Source organism: Cervus canadensis, chromosome 16 (assembly GCF_019320065.1).
Source record: "Cervus canadensis isolate Bull #8, Minnesota chromosome 16, ASM1932006v1, whole genome shotgun sequence".
NCBI classification, from domain to species: domain Eukaryota; kingdom Metazoa; phylum Chordata; class Mammalia; order Artiodactyla; family Cervidae; genus Cervus; species Cervus canadensis.
In genome coordinates this window covers 4767306-4789470 of record NC_057401.1, presented here as the reverse complement: position 1 = coordinate 4789470, position 22165 = coordinate 4767306, and the positions used below count along the sequence as shown (strand labels likewise).

Here is a 22165-nt window from a genome sequence, read left to right as displayed (position 1 = left end):
AGGATGTGCAGTTCTCACTATACATCTACAGACGTTTTTATTTTTTAACTACTTGAAAGTATTGCCAGTTTTCTAAAATGCAAACTTAATTTAATTTAAAATAAAGCCTAAAAATTATCCATAGAAAAAAATATGAAAGGAAACAGGCTGAAAAGATTAACAGTGGATATCACTGGATGTTAAGCCTAAGTATGATTTTTTCCCTTTGAACTTAACTACCAAATTTCCTAAAATGAACAGGTATTGTTTTTCACAAAGAAAAGAAAATGAACTTTAAAAAGATCTGAACTGAAAAAGTCACATGATATATGAAGTCACATGACATATGAATCATAACTGACAATATCATATATATTTATTTCTCACTCCCTCTAAATCAAGCTTCCCTGCAGCCCCCACCCACCCACCCCCCCAACTACTGCTTCAAAGAGCCAGGAAATCACTGCACTTTGAATTTCAAACAAGATTTGTAACAGCAGCAGAAAGAAAGTAGTTTTGAAAGTCAGGCTTTGTTGAGAAAAGGAATTTCTACATTCCAAACTGTTTCCCTTGCAAAGAACACCATGTGGTGTTCTGGATAAGTTAGCTACCCTGAGAGAAAAAGGCAGGATTTGACGGGAGGGGAGTTCTCCAGGCTTCCTCTTCCTCAGGAAAGCGATGCTGACGATAAGGAAGATGCAGACCAAGAGAGATGGGGACACCCTCGCCCGGCCTGATTTCTGAAGGACCCAGCAACCGCACCTTGGCCATGGCCATGGGGGCCAAAAAGGGTCCAGCAAAAAAAGAAAAGAGAGAAAGGTACACCAAGGGGAAGGAGACTCTTACGGACCGTCATGCACTTCCCCAAATTTACATGTTCAAGTCCCAGCTCCCAGGATCTCAAAATGTAACCATATTTGGAGATAAGATATTTAAAGAAGGGTTTGAGTTATAAAGAGGCCATTATAGACATTTCTCCAAAGAAGACATACAGATGGCCAACAAGCACATGAAAAGATACTCTACATCACTAATTATTACAGAAATGCAAATCAAAACTAGGGCTTCCCAGGGGGCACAGTGGTAAAGAATCCACCCACCAGTGCAGGAGACGCAGGAGACACAGGTTCCATCCCTGGGTTGGGATGATCCCCTTGAATAGAAAATGACAATTCATTCCAGTATTCTTGCCTTGAAAATTCCATGGACAGAGGAGCCTGGCAGGCTACAGTCCATGCAGTTACAGAGAGCTGGACATGACTGAGGACTAAGCATGCGAATCAAAACTACACTGAGGTTATCACACCACACCAGTCAGAACAGCTGTCATCACAACATCTACAGACAATCAGTGCTGGGGAGGGTGTGGAAAAAAGGGAAACCTTTTGCACTGTTAGTGGGAGTACAAATTGATAGACACTATGGAAAACAGTATGGAGGTTCTGTAGAAAGCTAAACATAGAACTACCATATGACCCACACTCCCACTACTGGCATATACCCACAGAAAACCATAATTCAAGAAGATACATGCACCCAGTGTTCACTGCAGCACTATTTAAATAGCCAGGGCATGGAAGCAACCTAGATGTCCATCAACAGAGGAATGAATAAAGAAGATGTGGTACATATATACAATTCAATGTTACTCAGCCATAAAAATGAAAGAAATTGGGTCATCTGTAGAGACATGGATGGCCTAGAGACTGTCATACAGAGTAAAGTCATAAAGACAAAAACAGTTTCACATATTAAGGCACATATGTGGGATTTAGAAAAACAGTATAGATGATTCTATTTGCAAAACAGAAATAGAGACACAGATGTAGAGAATAAATATATGCATAACAAGGGGGAAGGGAGCAGGAGGAATTGGGAGACTAGGGCTGAAACATACATGGGGTAGATGTATATGTTTTATGTTTCACTTTGCTATACAGCAGAAACTAACACAACACTATCAAGCAGCTATACTCCAATAAAAATTCATTTAAAAGATAAATAAAAAGAGGCCATAAGAGTGAGCCCTAATCCAACCTGACTTGTGTCTTTACAGGAAGAGGGAGAATCACCAAGGGCATAGGAGAGCACGGAAATGACCACGTGAAGGTGAGCAAGGAGGCAGCCGTCTGCAGCTCAAGGAGACAGGCCTTAGGAGACCAACCCTGCCAACCCACACTTTGATCTTGGACGCCCAACCTCCAGAACTGTGAGGAACTAAATGTCTGCTGTCACAGCCACCTCACCTGTTGTATTTTGTTATGGCAGCCTGAGCAAACTAACATAGAACCATCTCAAAGAATGTTCCCAGAGCCACAGCGAGTAGCTAAGCACGTGGGAAACACCGCCGGGTGTGGTGAGGCGCTCCTAGGAGGGCGCGCATCAGCGGCCCACAGAGACCCTCAGAGTGGGACTGGGCTGCGTTCAGACTCAGGACCCTCACCACCAAAGGGAGCGGAGAGACCAGAGGCTTCAGTAGTGGGTGCTGCATGACCCACGCCCAGACGGGGAAGGGTGAGCAAAGCGACCCCCCCAGTACACATACAACGAGTGCCAGGGACCAGGCCAGATCAGCCATGCCAGCCTCAGCATGGCCCACAGCACGACAGCCATGAGCAGACCCCGCCAGTCACAGTGTCACAGGGAGCGTGACTGGTACCCAGAGAGCCTCCGGGAAAGGGTGGGTGATCAGAAAGACTCTTTCCCCTAAAGAGACCGGTTCCATTCAGATGTGTTTCCATTTTTAAGCACCTCTGGCTGAGTAGCTGTGAGGCTTTCTGCCATATTTTTCTGCACCTCTGAATTATGATGGATTCACTGCCAACCAAACCCCGGTGTGACCGATAGGGAGAAGTCATCTATAAAGGAGATGGCAAGAAAAAATGACCTCAACTTGGTCAAAGCAATGAAGACGCTGAGGGCCTCCTAGCATGGAGTCTGGACTGCCTTGACATCCGCTGACAGTTCCAGGAGCCTTGATGGGACTTGGGTAGCACGAATCCTCTCTTGAGATGTGGCACAGACCCCAGGAGCCACATTATATGAGGTTCTGGTCAGTCTCACCAGAGGGCGAGTTCCAGTCTAACGGCTTGGAGGTCTTCCTGCTTTTTTTTCCATTTTTAAAAGAGCAGATGTTCTCCTGGGAAAGAGATATTTAGCTACCCAAACAAATCAGAGAAGTGGAGGAATGGAAATAAACCAGGCATCTGCCTGCCACGGTGGCAGCGCCCAAAGAAATCACATTGGCTGGAGAGGAGCATCCGGCCCCAAGGAGGGCGCGCAGCTTGGCACCGCTCCCGTACCGGGTGAGTGACGAATACGACTGTCTTTGTTCTGGTTCTCGACGTGAAGGACAGTCTGTGGGGTTATTTGTCTAGTTTGTTGACTCTCATAAAAGACATTCATAAATTTATTCTTAGTGCCAGGGGTGCTTACCGGTGTCAAAGTGGAGTCTTTTCAGACAGTTGCTCCGTGTTAAAACAAGCCACTCAGATGCATCTATAAATAATTGTCTGGGCTTCGTTTAGCTAACAAACGGCTTTTTTTCTTTTCTCTCTCTCCTCTCTTTTTAAAATCAACTCTAAAATGATTTCATAAACAACGGGAGGAATTTCCCATTAATATTAAAGTGTGTCTGGGTTGGTCATTTTAATAGAACTTTCCAGAGGGAACAAGCAGTCCTTCCATCTTGTCCATGTGAAATCTATTCCCTTTTCAGAATAAGACATTTGGCAGCCCAGCCTTGCTAGGACCAGTCATAGCTTCCCTTCCCCACCATCCTATGTCCATCTCTTTCGCTGCTTTGGCCAAAAAAGGAGGACAGCAAGGCTGTGGAGAGCAGCAGCCCGAGCCAGTCAGGAGAACGTGTCACCACCCCGAGGCCGCCATGCTTCCACTCTGACCTCAGACGTCCAGAATTTTACTTCTCAGGCTACCACCTACCTAGTCTAGAAAGGTAGAGGTACGTCTGTATCTGTTTCACGGATACAACAGAACTCCCCCTGCCAGTCTCCCGGGAAAACAGTGACTTAAAAGAAGGCAGATATTTATTTCTCTTTTACATAAAAGTAGTCTAGAGATAGACAGCTTAGGGTTGATGTGTGGCTCCACAGTTTCACCCTCTGTCTTTGCACTTCATCATCTTTGGCGTGTCACTTCCTGGTCCAAGATGGCCGTTCAAGTCCAAGCATCACGTCTGAATTCCAAATAGCCAGAAGAAATAGAAGATGAAAGGTATTCCTTGCCATTTAAGGTCACTTCCTAAATTACTACACACCACTCCTTCTTCTACTTCACTGGATAGAATGTAGTCAGATGACCTCATGTAGCTGCAAGGGAGGCTGGGACTTGCCAGGCAGTAGTGCTACTTGAAAGGGAAGAATGGACGCTGAGAGGTCACTCGTTATCCAATCCACACGATGACCACACGTGATCATCTCCGATAGAGTCCTCCACACCTACAATTCCAAAGCCCCCTGATCACAGTCCTGCCACTGTTCTTTTTTAAAAGAGCTTCATTTTTTGTCTAGCTTCTCTTTAAAACTCACTTTCAATCCTTCACTGTTTCTTTCTCAGAGTCAGAATTCTGACAAATTGCACGGCCAGACTGAATTCAAGCTCCGTTCTGACCAGGTCAGGATCCTGTGTTGTCTTAAACGGCTGCCCTGTGGGCCTTCTCCACAGGGCAGCCGTTTAAGACAGGTCTTAAGAAGCCAGGAATGGCAATCACCCCAGGAGGATCCCTGCAAGTACAACTTGAAAGCAAAACTGGAGTCTTGCTTCATCCCTGCTTCACTCAGGGAACACAAATCTTCCAGCCTTTATGGTCCACACGAGGGAAGGTGCCAAAGGCCGTGGGGAGGGCAGAGCTGCTCTGGCTGGGAGAAACAGTGAGCCCCATTGATGGGTGAAGCCGCTGCCTGCACCAGACGTGCACATGTCGTGGAGAGTCTCCTACTCCTCGGGTCCACCCTGGACTCTAAAGACCAACCACCGCAAGGACCCCACACCTTGCCTGACCCAGACGCTGCCCCTGCCTGGCCTTGTGGGAGTTCGGCAGACCATACATGGCCTGTGATTGCTGACCTCCTGTTGCCCTCCTGCCCTTCTGGAACATGTCACCAGTTCAGCGCAGTGCCTGCTCCACTGTGTACCAATTTCATTACTGTCACAGATAAACGCTGTTGAGCTTCAAGTGTCAGAACACGAAATCCTCCACATGAACTCTACCCACCCACCCTGCATGGATCACAGGATTAGAGCGAGTAGTAAAAGGATACTCAGCAGTTGTCAGAGAAATACGAGGTCGGAAAACTACAAGTAGGAATGGCAAGGGAAAACAAGCCACAAAGCAGCCTTGCTTAACCTGGGTTCAGCGACACACCAGGGCCACACAATGTCAAAAGGTGTTTCCTCGCCGCAAAAGCACGGTCAGTTAAGTTTGGAAACTGCCCTCACTAGAGATTCATACTTCAGCAAATTAAAGGCTCTGAGAAGGTCTGCAGTAAAGAAAGTTGTTTATTTCCTTATTTAGCCCAGCCTTTCCTAACCTGTTTAACCACTCTCTTTTCCTTCTGGAATGTCTATTACTGTCTCACGAAACCAATGTTCATCAGAATACTGAATGATGCACTAACGCACTGAGGGTCGCGGCTACGTCTCTGGCTCTGGAAATGAATCACCAGCATTCAAATCCCTGCTCCAGCAGTTTTTAGGGGTGTGACCTCGAGCGCATTACTAAGTCTCTTTGGCTTTAATTTCCTTGTTGGCAAAATGAGGATAAGAATAGCATCTGCCTCCTAGAGCGGTTATGAGGATTAAGTAAGCTAATGCATGTGGAATGCTGAGAACCGTTAGAATAAATGTTAGTGGTGATGATGACAATGATGATGATGATGAAGGAGGAGGAGAAAGGGAGGAGGAGGAGGTATGGAGAAGGAGAAAGAGAGTGAGGAGGAAAGGTGGTGGAGGGGAGGGGAAAGAGGAGGAAGAAGCTAGCAACCCTGTTATTCAAGGCTGGCTAGAGCCCACAAGTAAGTTTCTCCCAGGTGTCAGGATTCTGATTAAAATCATCTGTACATCTCCACTGCCAAGATATGAAAGCGACCTAAGTCTCTGACAACGGATGAACAGATAAAGAAGAGGTGGTATATGTCTGACTCTTTGTGACCCCATGGACTGTAGCCCGCCAGGCTCCTCTGTCCACGGAATTCTCCAGGCAAGAACACTGGAGTGGGCAGCCATTCCCTTCTCCAAGGGATCTTGCTAACCCAGCAATCAAACCCAGGTTTCTTGCATTGCAGGCAGATTTTTTACCATCTGAGCTACCAGGGAAGCCTATATATACATGTATGTACACACACACACACACACACACACTGGAATGTTACTCATCCATGAAAAAGAGTGAAATTTTTGCCACTTGCAGCAACATGGATGGACCTGGAGGGCCTTATGCTAAGAGAAATGTCAGATAGAAAATATATAAATAAGTCATACAGAAATCCTGTATGATATCACTTGTATGTGGAATGTAAAAGTACAACAAACTAGTGAATATAACACAAAAAGAAGCAGACTCACAGACATAGAGGACACACCAGTGGTTACCAGTTTGGGAGTAGGGAGAAGGCACATAGGGATGGGGGAATGGGAGGTGCAAACTGCTGCGTGTAAGATCAGCTCTAGGATGCACGGTACAACATAGGGAACATAACCAACATTTTGTAACAACTGTAAATGGAAAGTAACCTTTAAAAGTTGTATTTTAAAAAAGCAACCGTATGTCTCCAGCATCCAGTCTCCTGGACGCTCCCAAAATGTTTGTTGAATGACTAGCAAACAGAAACCAGAAGTATGGCATAAGGAATCATGAAAAGTGACAGACTTTGGACAGCAACTGCAGGTAAAGAGCAAAGGAGAACTTCTCCCAAGGAAGAGAGCCACAGTTGTCCTCCCTAACACACTTACAGACCTCCAGGGGCCACCTGGAGTGTTGGACGGGATACCTATGTCTCACACACAGTGTGCCTTTTTTTTTCCCCCTTTCTTTTTCAGAGCTGATCTACAACATGTCCTGGGGTAGAATCAAGGCTAGTTAACAGAACTATTTGGATCGTGGGTCATTGGGGAAATCAATGAGCGATTATAGAGAGGGTCAGCAGGGAGAGAGGGGAAGAGGGAGAGCAGAGAGTCAGGGTTGTCGGGGAAAAGGCAGTCAGAAAGCAGAAGTGAGGAGGTGAAGAGAAGTCAAGTAGTGGCTACAGGGGCTGTGAGATCCTGCAGAAACCAGCCTCGACAGAGCAATAATCTCTTCTGCCCTCACCCCTTGCTTGCACCGACTCCTGCTCCATCCCCAGCACTGTGGATGCTTCAGTCCATTTTTATTCTTCCAGATACCTATCTGTGCATTCACACAGCCATCCCGCACACAGCCGTGTTTTACTTAAATGGTGGTAAAATTCACTTAGCGCCTACACCCTTTATCAGCCTGGGCGCAGCCCTGCCCAGCATGCGGGGTGCCGAGGCAGCAGGAGAGGGTCGCTGAACAGCTCCCTTTTGTCTCATTAGATCCCACTGTTCTCACAGCCTCCAGGACTCCCACGGTGTGGGCCCCCTGCAAGCCCACCTCTTCCCACCTGCAGCCCATCACTGCTCACCTGGCTCCCTCCATCCCAGCCTCCCTTCTCACCCTAGAACATCCCAGGCATTTCCCCAACTTACAGATTTCCCACTGGCTTTTCCCTCTACCTGGGACACTTTTCCCCCAGACCCCCTACTCCTGTGCCCACTCCCCAGCAAGGCCTTACCTCGGGTGCTACTGCCAACAGTTACCCCCACCCTCGTTCCCGTCCCCCTATCCTGCCCCAGCCTCTCCCCTTTCCATGGCACTTAGCCACCTTTAGTAGAGGACATCATTGGTTTAGTTGTTAGCTGACTGTTTACAGCCTGAACCCCACGGATGCATAAGCTCCACCAGACAGGCATCTTAGCTATTTTGATCACCAGTGCATCTTTTTTCTTTCTTTTTTTTTTTTCCCCCTTTATTTATTTATTTATTTTTTCAGTGGGTTTTGTCATACATTGATATGAATCAGCCATAGATTTACACGTATTCCCCATCCCGATCCCCCCTCCCACCTCCCTCTCCACCCGATTCCTCTGGGTCTTCCCAGTGCACCAGGCTCGAGCACTTGTCTCATGCATCCCACCTGGGCTGGTATTTTGATCACCAGTGCATCTTAAGAGCCTCCAACACACTCCTGATCTAACAGGAACGTGGTAAAAAGCATGGGAATGGACACATGGACGGATGGGCTCAAGGCAAGAAGTGACAAGTTACAATGTAAAGGAGACAATATTTGCTAATTCCCTGGTGGTCCAGTGGTTAGGACTTGGGACCTTCACAGCTGGGGCCCCAGTCTGATGCCTGGTCAGGGATCTGAGATTCTGCAAGCCAGGCAATGAGGCCAAAAAAAAAAAAGATGAAATTTCTGAACTCAAAAGAGAGAGGGGCTGGAGTGACCTCATCTGGATATTAAAGAAAGAGGTAGAAATTTGGGTCACTGAGATGGAGAAAGGGGTATTGAGAGACTGATACTCCCAAGATAAACAAAACGATGATTTTCTCTGGGGATAGGATTCTGAGTGATTTGTATTTTATACTTTGGCACTTGTGATTTAATCACTCAGTCATGTCTGACCCTTGGCGATCCCGTGGACTGTAGCCCACCAGGTTCCTCTGTCCATTGGATTTTCCAGGCAAGAATACTGGAGTGGGTAGTCATTTCCTTCTCCAGGGGATCTTCCCAACCCAGGATCAAACCCAGTCCCCTGCACTGCAGGTGGATTCTTTATCGCTGAGCCACCAGGGAAGCCCCATTTTATACTTTATATATTTTCTATCATATATATAAATATAAATACATATAGTAATAGATAATATAACTATTACACTTTTATATTTTATATATGTAACATATATTTATATATATATATATATACATATATATACATTTATATATGTTACACCTCCATATAAGTTTCTGCCTGTCAATGTTGGAGACTCAAGAGACATGGGTTTGATCCCTAGGTTGGGAAGATCCAAGCAGAAGATCCAAGAAGAGGTGGCAAGAATACACAGAAGAACTATACAAAAAAAATCTTAATGACCCAAATAACCATGACGGTGAGATCACTCACCTAGGGCCAGACATCTTGGAGTGCAAAGTCAAGTGGGTCTTAGGAAGCATCACTACAAGGAATTCCAGTTGAGCTATTTCAAATACTAAAAGATGATGCTGGGAAAGTGCTACACGCAGTATGCCAGCAAATTTGGAAAACTCAGCAGCGACCACAGAACTGGAAAAGGTCAGTTTTCATTCCAATCCCAAAGAAGGGCAATGCCAAGAATGTTCAAACTACTGCACAATTGCACTCATTTCACATGTTAGCAAAGTAATGCTCAAAGTTCTCCAAGCCAGGTTTCAATGGTTTGTGAATTGTGAACTTCCAGATGTTCAAGCTGGATTTAGAAAAGGCAGAGGAACTGGAGTCAAATTGCCAATATCCGTTGGATCATACAGAAAGCAAGAGAATTCCAAAAAAACATCTACTTCTGCTTCATTGACTACATTAAAGCCTTTGACTGTGTGCATCACAACACACTGTGGAAAATTCTTAGAGATGGGAATAGCAAACCCTCTTGCTTGGTTTCAGGGCTGCTTCCCATCCCTGAATGCCTTCCCTTGGAGCACCCACTTCATACATCACTGCACACAAATCTGAGGGATGCAACCGGAGACGTCAGGTGCAAACAGGCCAGGTGGGCTCTGAGCACTCCCAGAGGCCAAGGGGTGAGGGAGCCTGGAGGTCATTCTCCACCAATCCCCAGAAGATTCCACGCGGGGCACAGGCTGTTTCTTCTTCCCCTTCCTCCAGGCAGCCGTAGAGTAGACCGCCTCCAGAATACCCAGCACCCGGGTTGTCACATGAGAAGGGAAATCAGCCCAGCTCCCTGCCAGGGAGAAGAAGCATAGCAGGAGTGATAAGGGACTAAGGCACGAGGTCTCTCCTCCCCACTCTGAGCCCTGGACCCAAGGCCAGCCTGCACAATGCACTCTGATCCCTGCCCTCTTCCCCTTCCCCTGTCTGCCCTCACGGCCTCCAGAGATGCAGCAGTCACCAGTACCATGGGCCAGTGCCCTAGGATAGGCAGCTCTCCAGACCCGTCTTGGATGGGCCCCACCATGCCATGAGCCAGGACCATACATGGGGCCCTCAAGTTCCTTCTGCTCCTAGGGACATGGGCAGCCACAGCTGAATTCCTACTTCTTTTGCTGCCACTGGATAAGCTTTGACTCTTGAAGGTGGTGACTCTACTGTGCCTCTCCAGACCTTGTGGACAAAATGACCACAGAGAGTGTATAGACCTCCCTCCAGCATCGAGTGGGCACTGATGCTTTTGTCTTCTCAGGAGCCACTCCCGCTCCTTCCAGTAAGATGTCGCCAAGGCCACATCACTCTGAAGGCTCCTCTGATGAGCAGGCAGCATGACAAAATAAATACACAGAACCTGGGCCACAGTGATTGGCTGGAGGGCAGACCCACGACCACAGACTAGGCAGTGAGACCTGATGTGGCCTCGGGGGAAGGGAGATGCTTTCTGTCTGTTGGATGTCAAGCTGGGAGCACATAGGCCTAGAAAGGCCAAGAATCACCACGGGGAAGGTTTGTTCAAGAGTAAAGTCAATGCATCCTCTGCTCTGCTGCTGTTAGGATTCTGCTATTGTTGTTTTCTTCTGATTTTCTGTTTAAGCCGTTTGAATAGAGTTTTCCATCACTTGCAACTGAAAGCACAATAACCAACAACAATCCTGATGGATAAAATACAAGGGAGGAAAATGCCTCTCGCTCCACATGGCTTTGTTCAGGGCCCTTGCCCTTAACATCTAAAACAAAGGCAGTGGAGAAGCGATGGACAGATCTGGGTTCTGGGCAGAACACATCAAATTTACTTTGCCTTCAGCTTCCTTTCCACAGAAATCTCCTTCAAAGCTCAGTTTAAACCTCCAGGACACCAGCTCTTCTCTCCCCAGTCCTTGGGGATACCCTCCTGCTTCGAATTCCTGCAACATTTACCTGTCTGCACTGTTTACTGGTTCTCACACCTCCTTGACACTTTCAGGTCACAGGTCATGTATATGTGCTGTGTTTCCCCCACAAAACTCTTAAAAGGAGCAAACTACATTACCATATCCCAGGCACTGTGCTAGGAAACCCATTATATGCAGATTCCTATAGATCCACCTGTAATGCAGGAGACCTGGGTTTGATCGCTGGGTCGGGAAGATCCCCTGAAGAAGGGAATGGCAACCCACTCCAGTATTCTTGCCTGGGAAATTCCACGGACAGAGGAGCCTGTCGGGCTACAGTCCACGGGGTCACAAAGAGTCGGACACGACTGAGCGACTAACACATAGACGCTCTCGGCCACCCTGCAAGTTATCATCTCTTTATCCCCATCCCAAAGAGGAGAAAGGGGAGCTGGCAGAAAATAAGTCGCTTGCCAGAACTCACCCAGGGGGACAAGACAGTGGGGATTCTTCGAGATGAGAAACTTCTGGGTCATACTGCTCTGCTCTGCAAACACATACCCTCAGCCCAGTGTTGTGTATTGCATATCAATTGCTCCCAAACATCTGCTGATGGATTCAACTATTATGAGAGGATTTGGGGAAGAAATAGGTCAGGCAAGAGGAAAGACCAGTGGCACGTGGGGTTCCTCTCTGGGCAGCCCAGGTCCACAAGTGGAGGAGAAACTCCCCGAAGAGGCTCCCCACGCCCGCACCTATCTGCTGGGCCCAGCTCCACCCACCGCATGGAACCCCATTCACTGCCTGGCCACGAGGTGAGGCAGCCTTCCCAGGGAATCCCAACCAGCTCTTGGGAGCTGTGACGGCAGCTGGCTAATAGATGAGCAGTTCTCCTCTGGAACAGAAGAAATTCAGTTCCCATCAAGAGCATGAGACCCTAACCCTAACCCTCACAATGAGATGTCAATCTGGGACCCAGACAACCCACTCCCTGCTACCCAAACCCTGAGCTGGACCCAAGTGTTAATTTTGTTATCAAGCAATGAAACAAACCAAAGTGTTTTTCCCCAGGAAAAAAAAAATAACAGACTAGTCTGAACCTGAGTTTAACCTGTATATTTTCGAAGACTACTGAACAGGGACAAAAATCAGACATCAGAATGTTCTGTGAATGAAACCTATATTCATCCAATCCAAATTCTTGACTCAGGCAGGGGCTTTTCTCCTCCCTGCGTGATTCTGTAGAGTGTGTAATTGTGTTCTTGGGAATTTGGTGTGAAGCATAGAGGCTGGCTTCTTTTAACTATGGTTTTAAAAAACGTTATTTTATTTTAACCTTCTAAAAACAAGAATCAGAAATTTTCAGAGTGTTCAGTTCCCTCTATTGAACGGATTGATAAAAGTTCAAGATGGATCCATTATAACAGCATAGCCTAAAAGCCTCATGGAAGAGGACGGAGTCTTGAGTCCTGGGTTCAATGGACCAGGTGACTTCGGGCACGGGACTCTGGAGCTGTGGTTCCCAGAAGTCAAGAGCATCGAGGGGCCCCTTGGGAGTGTCCCCTTTAAGAAGGCCTGACCCCCACAAAAGCATCTGACTCCAGATCTCATGCCCCAGAGGAGACAGCACTGGACTGTCCAATCTAATTCCACCCCAGACTCTGTCCTTGCTACTCACAGGGTCCCAAGCAGGAACCAAGAGTCTCAGAGCCCCCCAGCCATAAACACATGCAGACTACACCAGTCCTGGAGCCTAAAGAAAGAGAAGCCACGCAGAGGATGGGGGGCTGACACCACTACCAACAGCTCAATGTACTGTCACAGCATAAACAAGTGAAAATGGTCATCCCACTGACCGAAGATCAACTACTTCTGTTTTATAAAGACCAAGGGGCTTCCAAATGGCTAACAGTAGTTACTTTGGGGTACAGGAACCAAGAGCAGGAGACAGAACTCTTTACACTCATATCCATCATTTGGGGCCTTCATAAGGAGCATGCATGCATTGCAATTATAGTGTTTAAAATAAAGGCTAAAAGCTAAGTATATGATAAAGGCAGAAACCACAGAGGGAAAGATTGATGGGCTTAACTGCACAAAACTGAAGAATATATTTGTAAAACAACAACAAAAAATAATCTTAAATTATGTTGGGGGAGAAAATACTTACAATATTAATAACAGTAAATATTTACTATCCTAACATATAAAAAGTACTTGAAGAAAAACCAAACTTTAAAAAAAAATTAGCAAAGGACATAAATAAGCAATTCACAAAAGAAGAAATACAAGTGGCTAATAAACATAAAATCTGCACTACTACTACTAATTGAGGACACACAATGAAAAGTCAGTTAACATTCTTTTCCTATCAAACTATCAAATATGTGTCAAAAATTTTATACTTACTGATAAGAGGACAGACAGGTAAAGAACCTCATACACCATTCATAGGAGGGTAAACTGATAAAACCTTTTAGGAAAGCAATATTGCAAAGCCTATTAATAATTTTTAAAATATGCATAAACTTTAATATGGCTAATCTACTTCTAAGCATTTATCCCTAAGGAAAATCATCATGGCCAAAGATACATGTATTTGGATATCCAGTGAAGCACTGTTTATAAAAGCAAAAAGTTGGAAATAGCCTCACTGTCCAAACAATGAAGAATTGGTTTAATATATTATGGCATTATACAGAGGAAATAACCATGCAAATATTAAAATGATGATAGAGAAAAATATGAAACAACATGAAAATGTTCTTGATATATGAAGTGAAAAACACTGGTTACAAATGGTTTGTACAATATGAACCCTCATTTATAAATAAATAGAGCTATATATCCACATTGAATGTTTAAATATCTGATCATAGGCTATTTTAATTTTCTCCTTTCTGCATTTTTTGGAATTAAAAATCTGTATTTTTTAAATAAAAAATACCCAGTGCCGACACACATCCAAGAATCATTTTTAAGTAATCAATTAGGAAGCAAACATCTTTAACTCAACAAGTTAAGAACCAAAGACATATCAAATAAGATAAAGTAGTATCAATTGTTCCAAATAACCCCTCCAATTAATCTTCTATGCCTTTTTAAGACCACAGAATCTGAGTTCATAGATGAAGTCATTGCATTGCAAAACTTGCTGGATCAGGACAACATTCTAGAGTCATAACCTACTCTCACCCACAGAAAAGAAGACAAGAAGCTTGCTCCCTTGTTTTCTTAGAAGAAAACAATTGCATCTTGAAAACTCAAGATGGAAAGGCTGAAGCCAGATTTCACAGGGTTCTAGGACCAGGATGGTTTGGTTCTCCTATAGCATTGCTTCATGCCAGTGTGAAATTCAGAGTTTCAGAGAAAGAAAGAGGTATACTTGAAGAGCAAATGCTATTCACAAGCTGTGAAATACTGATGTGCAATGCTAGGAAAAGAGATCAAATAGCAACTGGGGAGATTTATCTGTGGTGTTCTGCCTAGCTCTTCTGAGGCTGGAACACATACACCCCACACCTGGCACATAGGAGTTGCTCAGTAAATACTGATTGGATAATGTTGGAGGTGAATGTCACTAGCTTCTTAACTTCTCTTTGACCATGCTCTTTAGCCGGAAATATCTTCCCTCTCAGTGAGGGCCAGCACAAGACATTTAGGCCACAGAACTATGACTTTCAGGACAACACAGCAGCTCAGTTAAGGGGAAAGTCAGACGTATGAGAAAGTATAAACAGGATGCTAATGGATTAATCCACTAACATTACTTCTCCACTGTCTCTCAGGAGATCCTCCTAAACAGGTGCTAACTTCCAGAAATTACAATTGACAAATCCATGAATACTCCTTGTAGATACATCCATGTGCTGGAAAGAAGGTCTCCTTGGTTCATTCAAGTCTTTGGGGCAAGTCAGAAGGACACAGTTTTCATTTATATATGACTTTTTATTGTAATCTAATGAAGATTGTCCGCATTCCAGAATGGCAACCTCCCTTAATATTGTGTCATTGATCTTTCTCCGAATTCAGATAACAGCTCCTTTTGATCTTTGACCTAACATGTAGAAAGAATTTCATGTCTAACATTATCAATTTTTTATGAATAACGGGACTGTAAAAGAAATTTCTCTTCACTGGCTTTTAACCACCCTGGGGATTTTCTCCCACTGTTTGTGCATTTCCTACCAACCAAACCACAGACGGTTCAGATGGCTGATGAACACAGTACATCACCTCACTTGGAAACGATCTGCAGCAGGACCTCTCTTAACCATAATTCTCAGAGAAGGAGGTGTTTTGTTTTCTTTTTAGAGTTCTGCTTGGCAGATAGTTAAAGAGAAAACTTCCCAAGGGAAAGTTTTTGTACATAAGGTGGGTTTCAGAAGGCCTTTGGAGGAGATCAGATGAAAGTTTCTCCAACATGAAGATGTTAAGACACTACTGCTAGTAAATGCCTGCAGAATGGGATCACGCTAGTATATTAAAGGTCTCGGTCTTGAGCAGTGGTATTAAGGAAGAGGACAGATAAAGACCTGTGATCAGAGCCGAGGGAGGACAGTCAAAATCACAAAGTCAAAACTTCATCCACATCCCTCTGTCCCAAACTGTGATGCCCATATTTAGTGATCAGACTTGTTTTGGTAAGCAACAATCATTGACTGTAAACTGTTTAAAAACCATTTTACTAAAAGAATAGAGTTTGTTGTATACATGTCCTTTGTCCAACCCATGATGCTTGCCATTTTCGGCTGGAAATCTGGTTTATGCTATTTATACAGAGATTTATGTAACTTTCAGATGACTTTTGTATATATTTGTGTGTGTCTGTTCCCTCTTGTTTTGCATATGGCCAGCACTGAATATATGTTTGCTGTAGAAAGAGATAAATGAATGGCTGCCTCCAGAAAGCAAACATTTCCAAACATTTGGCCACAAAACTGGGGGAACTGCTGATGATCTGATAGGCTATGAACCTGATCCACTTTCATACAACCTGAAGGATCCCATCTGGAAACCTCCCCTCGAGAAGACCAAAAAGTACATAAACAAAGCAGAAAAAAGAAGTGGACCCACTGGTAAGTTTCAGAAATTAGGAATAATGTTCACTTTCTTCCAGCTCATATCCAAAAGGGTCCTTGGACCTCTCTCCAAACCCCACCCTGTGCTCGGTGAAGGGCCCGGATGAGAGGGTCAGCCCTTAGCCGGCACATCAAATAGAGGACCATGGTGGTGGTTGAGGGCCAGGCCACAGAATAACCACTGACTTCTCTTGGCCCACTTCTCATCACATCTCAGGGATGACACTCCAGATGCACAGAGGGTCAGTGGAAGGACAGGTGGCAGTCCACATCTCCAGGGCAAAGCTGGATTCCCTGTGGTGACAGGCAGGCTCACCACTGGACAGATGGAACATCATTTTAGGTGGAGCTTCACTGCACATTTACTGTTAAAGCAATTATACACTTTTTTATGTTATTAATTTATATTCTCCAGGAAAATTATAGCTAATCCAGGAAACACTGCTTCAGAAGAGCACCATCGAAGATGACACTCCACCAGCGTCTCTTTCAAAAGTGTTTTTGAGGCCAAGGTGCGGCTGGGAACAGAACTCTACATCCCCAGCTTTGGGGCTTCGGGGTCTTTGGTTCTGTCAGTCCTCCCCCTCCTCCAGACCCCCAAGATCCTACAGATAGCATGGAGTTAAGCCAGTACACAGGTTTGGGAGAGACTACAAACCATAGAGGTATAAGTAAAGCAGCGCGTGAAGGCTCCAAGAGGGTTTGTGGTTTACAAAAACAGCCTGTTTATCTTGGTTTCACCTTTTTTTCACACCTTGCATATTATTATCATGGACAGAGGAGCCTGGTGGGCTATATAGTTCATGGGGTGGTAAAAGAGTTGGACACAACTTAGCGACTAAACAACAACAAAACAACAATATTATTATCCCACTGGACACAACTTGCAAGTGACAGCTCCACATTTTCTAAAGTCTACTTACTTTGGGGTAAAATCTGACCATAAGAAAGCTGACAGTGTGGACCAGAGTGTTTGGGGTTCCTGGATAATCGTTTTTACAGGATGGGCCGTGCTTACATGGCAAGTGCCTCAGTGGAGGGTTTTTTTTTCCTTAATCTTTATTGCAGATAAAGTTATTTCCATAATTAAGGATAACTGCTTTACAGAACTTTGCTGTTTTCTGCCAAATATCAACATGAACACACTGCTCCGTGTACAGCAGTGCTGGGGTAAGGAAGTCTTCAACCATCATACCATGTTTCCTCCATGAAAACCTAGGGTAGAAACCAGCCTAGCCTCAGTTCCAGTAAGTCTCCTGCTTCTCCTAAGCATGCTGACGTGGTCTAATGATGGACAGCATGAGTCATCTTGTGGCCCTTATTTCCCTCTTTGCTTTGACCACCACAAAGCTCAAAGCCAAACCTGTAGTCCACCTTCAGAAACTGTGCAGAACTTCAAAGCTCAAATGTCTTTGCCAAGTCTATCTCAGACATGTTCTTATCGTCTTACCCTTGTTCCTCTTCACCCCGCAATCCTTATTTACATAGGTTGTCCTACCATTTTCTATGTTTGCTACAAGGAAGGGGTGGATTCATACATGTTTTGACCCTTGTTTCACTCCATGAAGACCGAGCAGGGAAGAGCATCTGGGCCCCGGGAAAGGCCTGTCTGCACATAGGAAGACAAACATCCTGTTTGTTCCATGGAGAAACATTTTGCATTTTTACATGGTTTACTTTTTATACTTTTGGTAGATTGTGGTTTTCCGAAATTATTTGTTTGGGTGTAAATCACTGAAAGTGCTGTTTGTACACTGCTTGTCTATTTTAGCTTTAAAAAAATATTCTTGAGTACTTAGAGCCTGGATCTACATGTAGCCGACCTGCCCTGCAAATAAAAATAGTTAGGCTACCTCTCTGAAGATCTCAGAAGCCAATCTGGCCCCTCTTCCCTACTTTCAGCCGATGGCAACATCTGACACAAGTGAAATGTGGCGCACAGGCTGAGACGTCCTCCTGGCCTTGCATTCTCACCAGAACCCTCAGCTCCCAGCAACTGTGGCAGTTTTACCATTTATGTACCACCCCATAGAAGGCATGAAGGTATACATCTAATCTTTTATGCAATCAATAGGCTAGTATTGGGACTGCCCTGCCGGTCCAGTGGTTAAGACTTTGCGTTTCCACTGCTGGGGCACAAGTTTGATCCTTGGCCAGGGAACTAAGATCTTGTATGCTGTGCAGCACAACCAAAAAAAAAAAAAAAAAAAACACTGAGAGAGTATTTCCTTACAGAGACTGTGTTTCGTTCCTTCCATGACCACAGCCTTGTCTAACTCAATGAAACTAAGCCGTGCCGTGTGGGGCCACCCAAGACGGCCAGGTCGCGGTGGAGAGGTCTGACAGAATGTAGTCCACCGGAGCAGGGAATGGCAGACCACTTCAGTATTCTTGCCTTGAGAATCCCATGAACAGTATGAAAAGGCAAAAAGATAGGACACTGAAAGATGAACTCCCCAAGTCGGTAGGTGCCCAATATGCTAGTGGAGATCAGTGGAGAAATAACTTCAGAAAGAATGAAGGGATGGAGCCAAAGCAAAAACAACACACAGTTATGAATGGGACTGGTGATGGAAGCAGGGTTCGATGCCATAAAGAGCAATACTGCATAGGAACCTGGAATGTTAGGTTCATGAATCAAGGCAAATTGGAAGTGGTCAAACAGGAGATGGCAAGAGTGAACACTGACATTCTAGGAATCAGTGAACTAAGATGGACTGGAATGGATGAATTTAACTCAGATGCATATTAAAAAGCAGAGACATTACTTTGCCAACAAAGGTCCATCTAGTCAAGGCTCTGGTTTTCCCAGTGGTCATGTATGGATGTGAGAGTTGTACTATAAAGAAAGCTGAGCACCAAAGAATTGATGCTTTTGAACTATGGTGTTGGAGAAGACTCTTGAGAGTCCCTTGGACTGCAAGAAGATCCAACCAGTCCACCCTAAAGGAGATAAGTCTTGGGTGTGCATTGGAAGGACTGATGTTGAAGCTGAAACTCCAATACTTTGGCCACCTGATGCGAAGACCTGACTTATTTGAAAAGTCCCTGATGCTGGGAAAGATTGAGGGCAGGAGGAGAAAGGGATGACAGAGGATGAGATGGTTGGACAGCATCACCGACTCAATGGACATGGGTTTGTGTGGACTCCGGGAGTTGATGATGCACCGGGAGGCCTGGGGTTCTGCGGTTCATGAGGTCGCAGAGTCGGACACGACTGAGCGACTGAACTGAACTGAACTGAACAAGTAAAGGTGAGTATAGTTATCTCCAACGGCCAAGAAGAAAATCCAGACTTGGACAGTTCAGGAGCTTGAGTTTGCATTTCCTCTTTCTGTCAATCCCACAGTAAGTGTCGGGGAAGTTGGAAGGGGTGAGAAACTAAAAATTTAGCTCAGAAGTCAAGGAGCTCAGGTAGAAGGTAGCATGAAATTAACTCATGGACTATTTCTTCAATGTCCCTGCCCGCTTTCTTCAGCTCCCTTCTTTCATTCTAAAACTCCCCTTTCTATTCCATCTTCCCCTCCCCAGAAATCTAGCAAGAGGCCTCAACTGTCACTCTTCTCCTCTGGCTCCAGACCTCCTAACACGTCTTTCTCTCTCAGCCACAGTCCCTGTCCTTTCTTTCCACTCTCTGCTTCAAGCTCAAGGGCTTTGGTGGGAGAGCAGTGTGATAGGTTAAGTCTACTACAATAACCCTTTTTCTTTTTTCCCTAATATTACTTTATTTTAAATTTTATTGGAGCATTAGTTGATTTACAGTGTTGGGTTAGTTTCACGCATACAGCAAAGTGACTCAGTTATACACATACATACATAAGTTCATTCCTATCACAGAAAAAACAAGCAAAAATGGGCAGAAGATCTAAAGGAACATTTCTCCAAAGAACACATACAGTATCCTTTTCTTAATGAATGTTTTCTCTCTGAAAGATTTGCATTTTTAAAAAAGACCATGGCAGCCACACCTTAACGGTAAAGAATCTGCCTGCAAAGCATGAGACTCAGGTTTCATCCCTAGGTTAGGAAGATCCCCTGGAGAAGGGAATGGCAACCCACTCCAGTATTCTTGCCTGGAGAATTCCATGGACAGAGGAGCCTGGCGGGCTGCAGGCCTTGGGGTTGAAAAGAGTCAGGCAGGAGGAGCCAAGATGGCGGAGGAGTAGGACGGGGAGACCACTTTCTCTCCTACAAATTCATCAAAAGAATAACTGAACGCAGAGCAAACTTCACAAAACAACTTCGGATCGCTAGCTGAGGTCATCAGGCGCCCAGAAAAGCAGCCCATTGTCTTCGAAAGGAGGTAGGACAAAATATAAAAGATAAAAAGTGAGACAAAAGAGCTAAGGACGGAGATCTGTCCCGGGAGCTCTTAGGCGGCATTGCTTGGGGTAGGGTCCGGGCCTGAGTGCCCTGAGGACGATCGGAGGGAGCTTCTGTGAGTTGCCAACTTGAACTGTGGGAGACCAAAAGAGAGAGAGTAAATTAACCGGCCCGAACACACTGCCGGCCGTTCGCAGAACAAAGAGACCGAGAGGGTCCAGAGAGGAGCTCGCAGGCTGCGGACCAGCCCAGCCCCGCCGGAGGCAGGAGGCAGGGGGAGGGGAAGGTCGCGGAGAGACACAGGGCGCAGGCACCCGACCGGCGCGGGCGGGGACTGGGGCTGGGGACGCGGAGGGCGGAAGGCGCGCGCGCCCGACTGGCGCCAGCGGAAACTGAGTCTGGGTCCGCGGAAGGGAGGGGGCGCGCCACACCTGGGTAGAGTGCGCCCACCAACCCCCTGGCTGCCTGGACCGCTCTGACTGACGGGGAAGGCAGAGAGCAGGCGCAGCTTTTCCTTCCGCGCTTTTGTGGAACACCCGAGGGCTGGAACCTCGCGCAGCGCGGGGCGCGCTCCATATAGAACAGCCAGGAGCCTGAGCAGCGCAGACGGAGAAAGCAGCGCCAGCCCGACCCCGCGGCGCAAGCCCATCCCCACAGCGCCAGCCACTCCCGGCAGCGCAAGCCCCTCCCTGTCCCGCAGAGCGACGGAACTAGCTACCTGAATAAGAGTCCACCTCCGTCCGCCTGTGTCAGGGCGGAAATGAGGCTCTGAAGAGACCAGCAAACAGAAGCCAAATAAACAAAGGGAACCGCTTCAGAAGGGACTGGTGCAACAGATTAAAATCCCTCTAGGAAACACTGACTACACCGGAAGGGGCCTGTAGATATCGAGAAGCGTAAGCTGGAACGAGGAGCTATCTGAAACTGAGCCGAACCCACACTGACCGCAACAGCTCCAGAGAAACTCCTAGATATAATTTTACTTTTTTCTCTTTATTTTTTTTATTTTTTTCTTTTTTTTCTTTTTTCTTTCTTCTATTTTCCTTTAAAATCCCCTATTACTCCCCCATTGCTCCTTAACTTTCATTTCCACAGACTTTTACGATTTTTTAATTAGGGGGGAAAAAAAAAATTTTTTTTTCTTTTTTTTTTTTTTTTTTTTTTTTTTTTCTTTTTCTTTCTTTTTTTTTCTTTTTTTTCTTTCCTTTTTCTCTTCTATTTTCTATTTTTCTTTTTTTCTTATTTCTTTTAAAGTCCTCTAGTACTCCTCTACTACTCCTTAATTTTCATTTTCAATACACTATAACCTTACAAAAAAAAAAAGAAGAGAAGCCCTATTTTTAAACCGAAGATTATTCTCTCCCAATCTTGACTCTCTGTTTTCTACCTCAGAACACCTCTATTTCCTCCTTTCCCCTTCTCGTCCCAATCCAATTCTGTGAATCTTTGTAGGTGACTGGGCTACGGAGAACACTCTGGGAACAGACAGCTGCGTAGATCTGTCTCTCTCCTCTTGAGTCCCCCTTTTTCTCCTCCTGCTCATCTCTATCTCCCTCCTCCCTCTCCTCTTCTTCATGTAACTCTGTGAAACTCTCTGGGTGTCCCTCATGTGGGAGAATCTTTTCACCATTAACCTATAAGTTTTATTATCAGTGCTGTATAGTTGGAGAAGTCTTGAGACTACAGGAA

The 22165-nt window shown here is 45.4% G+C and overlaps 1 protein-coding gene across 15 annotated transcripts in view; it reads right to left on the bottom strand.

Moving 5' to 3' along the window:
- LOC122454432 overlaps positions 1-22165 on the bottom strand; it is a 286245-nt gene that overhangs the window by 177785 nt on the left and 86295 nt on the right. The window contains exon 4 of one of the 15 annotated variants that reach the window (XM_043488918.1): positions 9558-9994. The exons of the other annotated variants lie outside the window; for them this stretch is intronic. Coding sequence (XP_043344853.1) covers positions 9747-9994 — 248 coding nt within the window. The 3' untranslated portion in view covers positions 9558-9746. Of the gene's footprint in view, positions 1-9557; positions 9995-22165 lie in introns of those variants that run through there. 15 annotated transcript variants of the gene reach the window in all.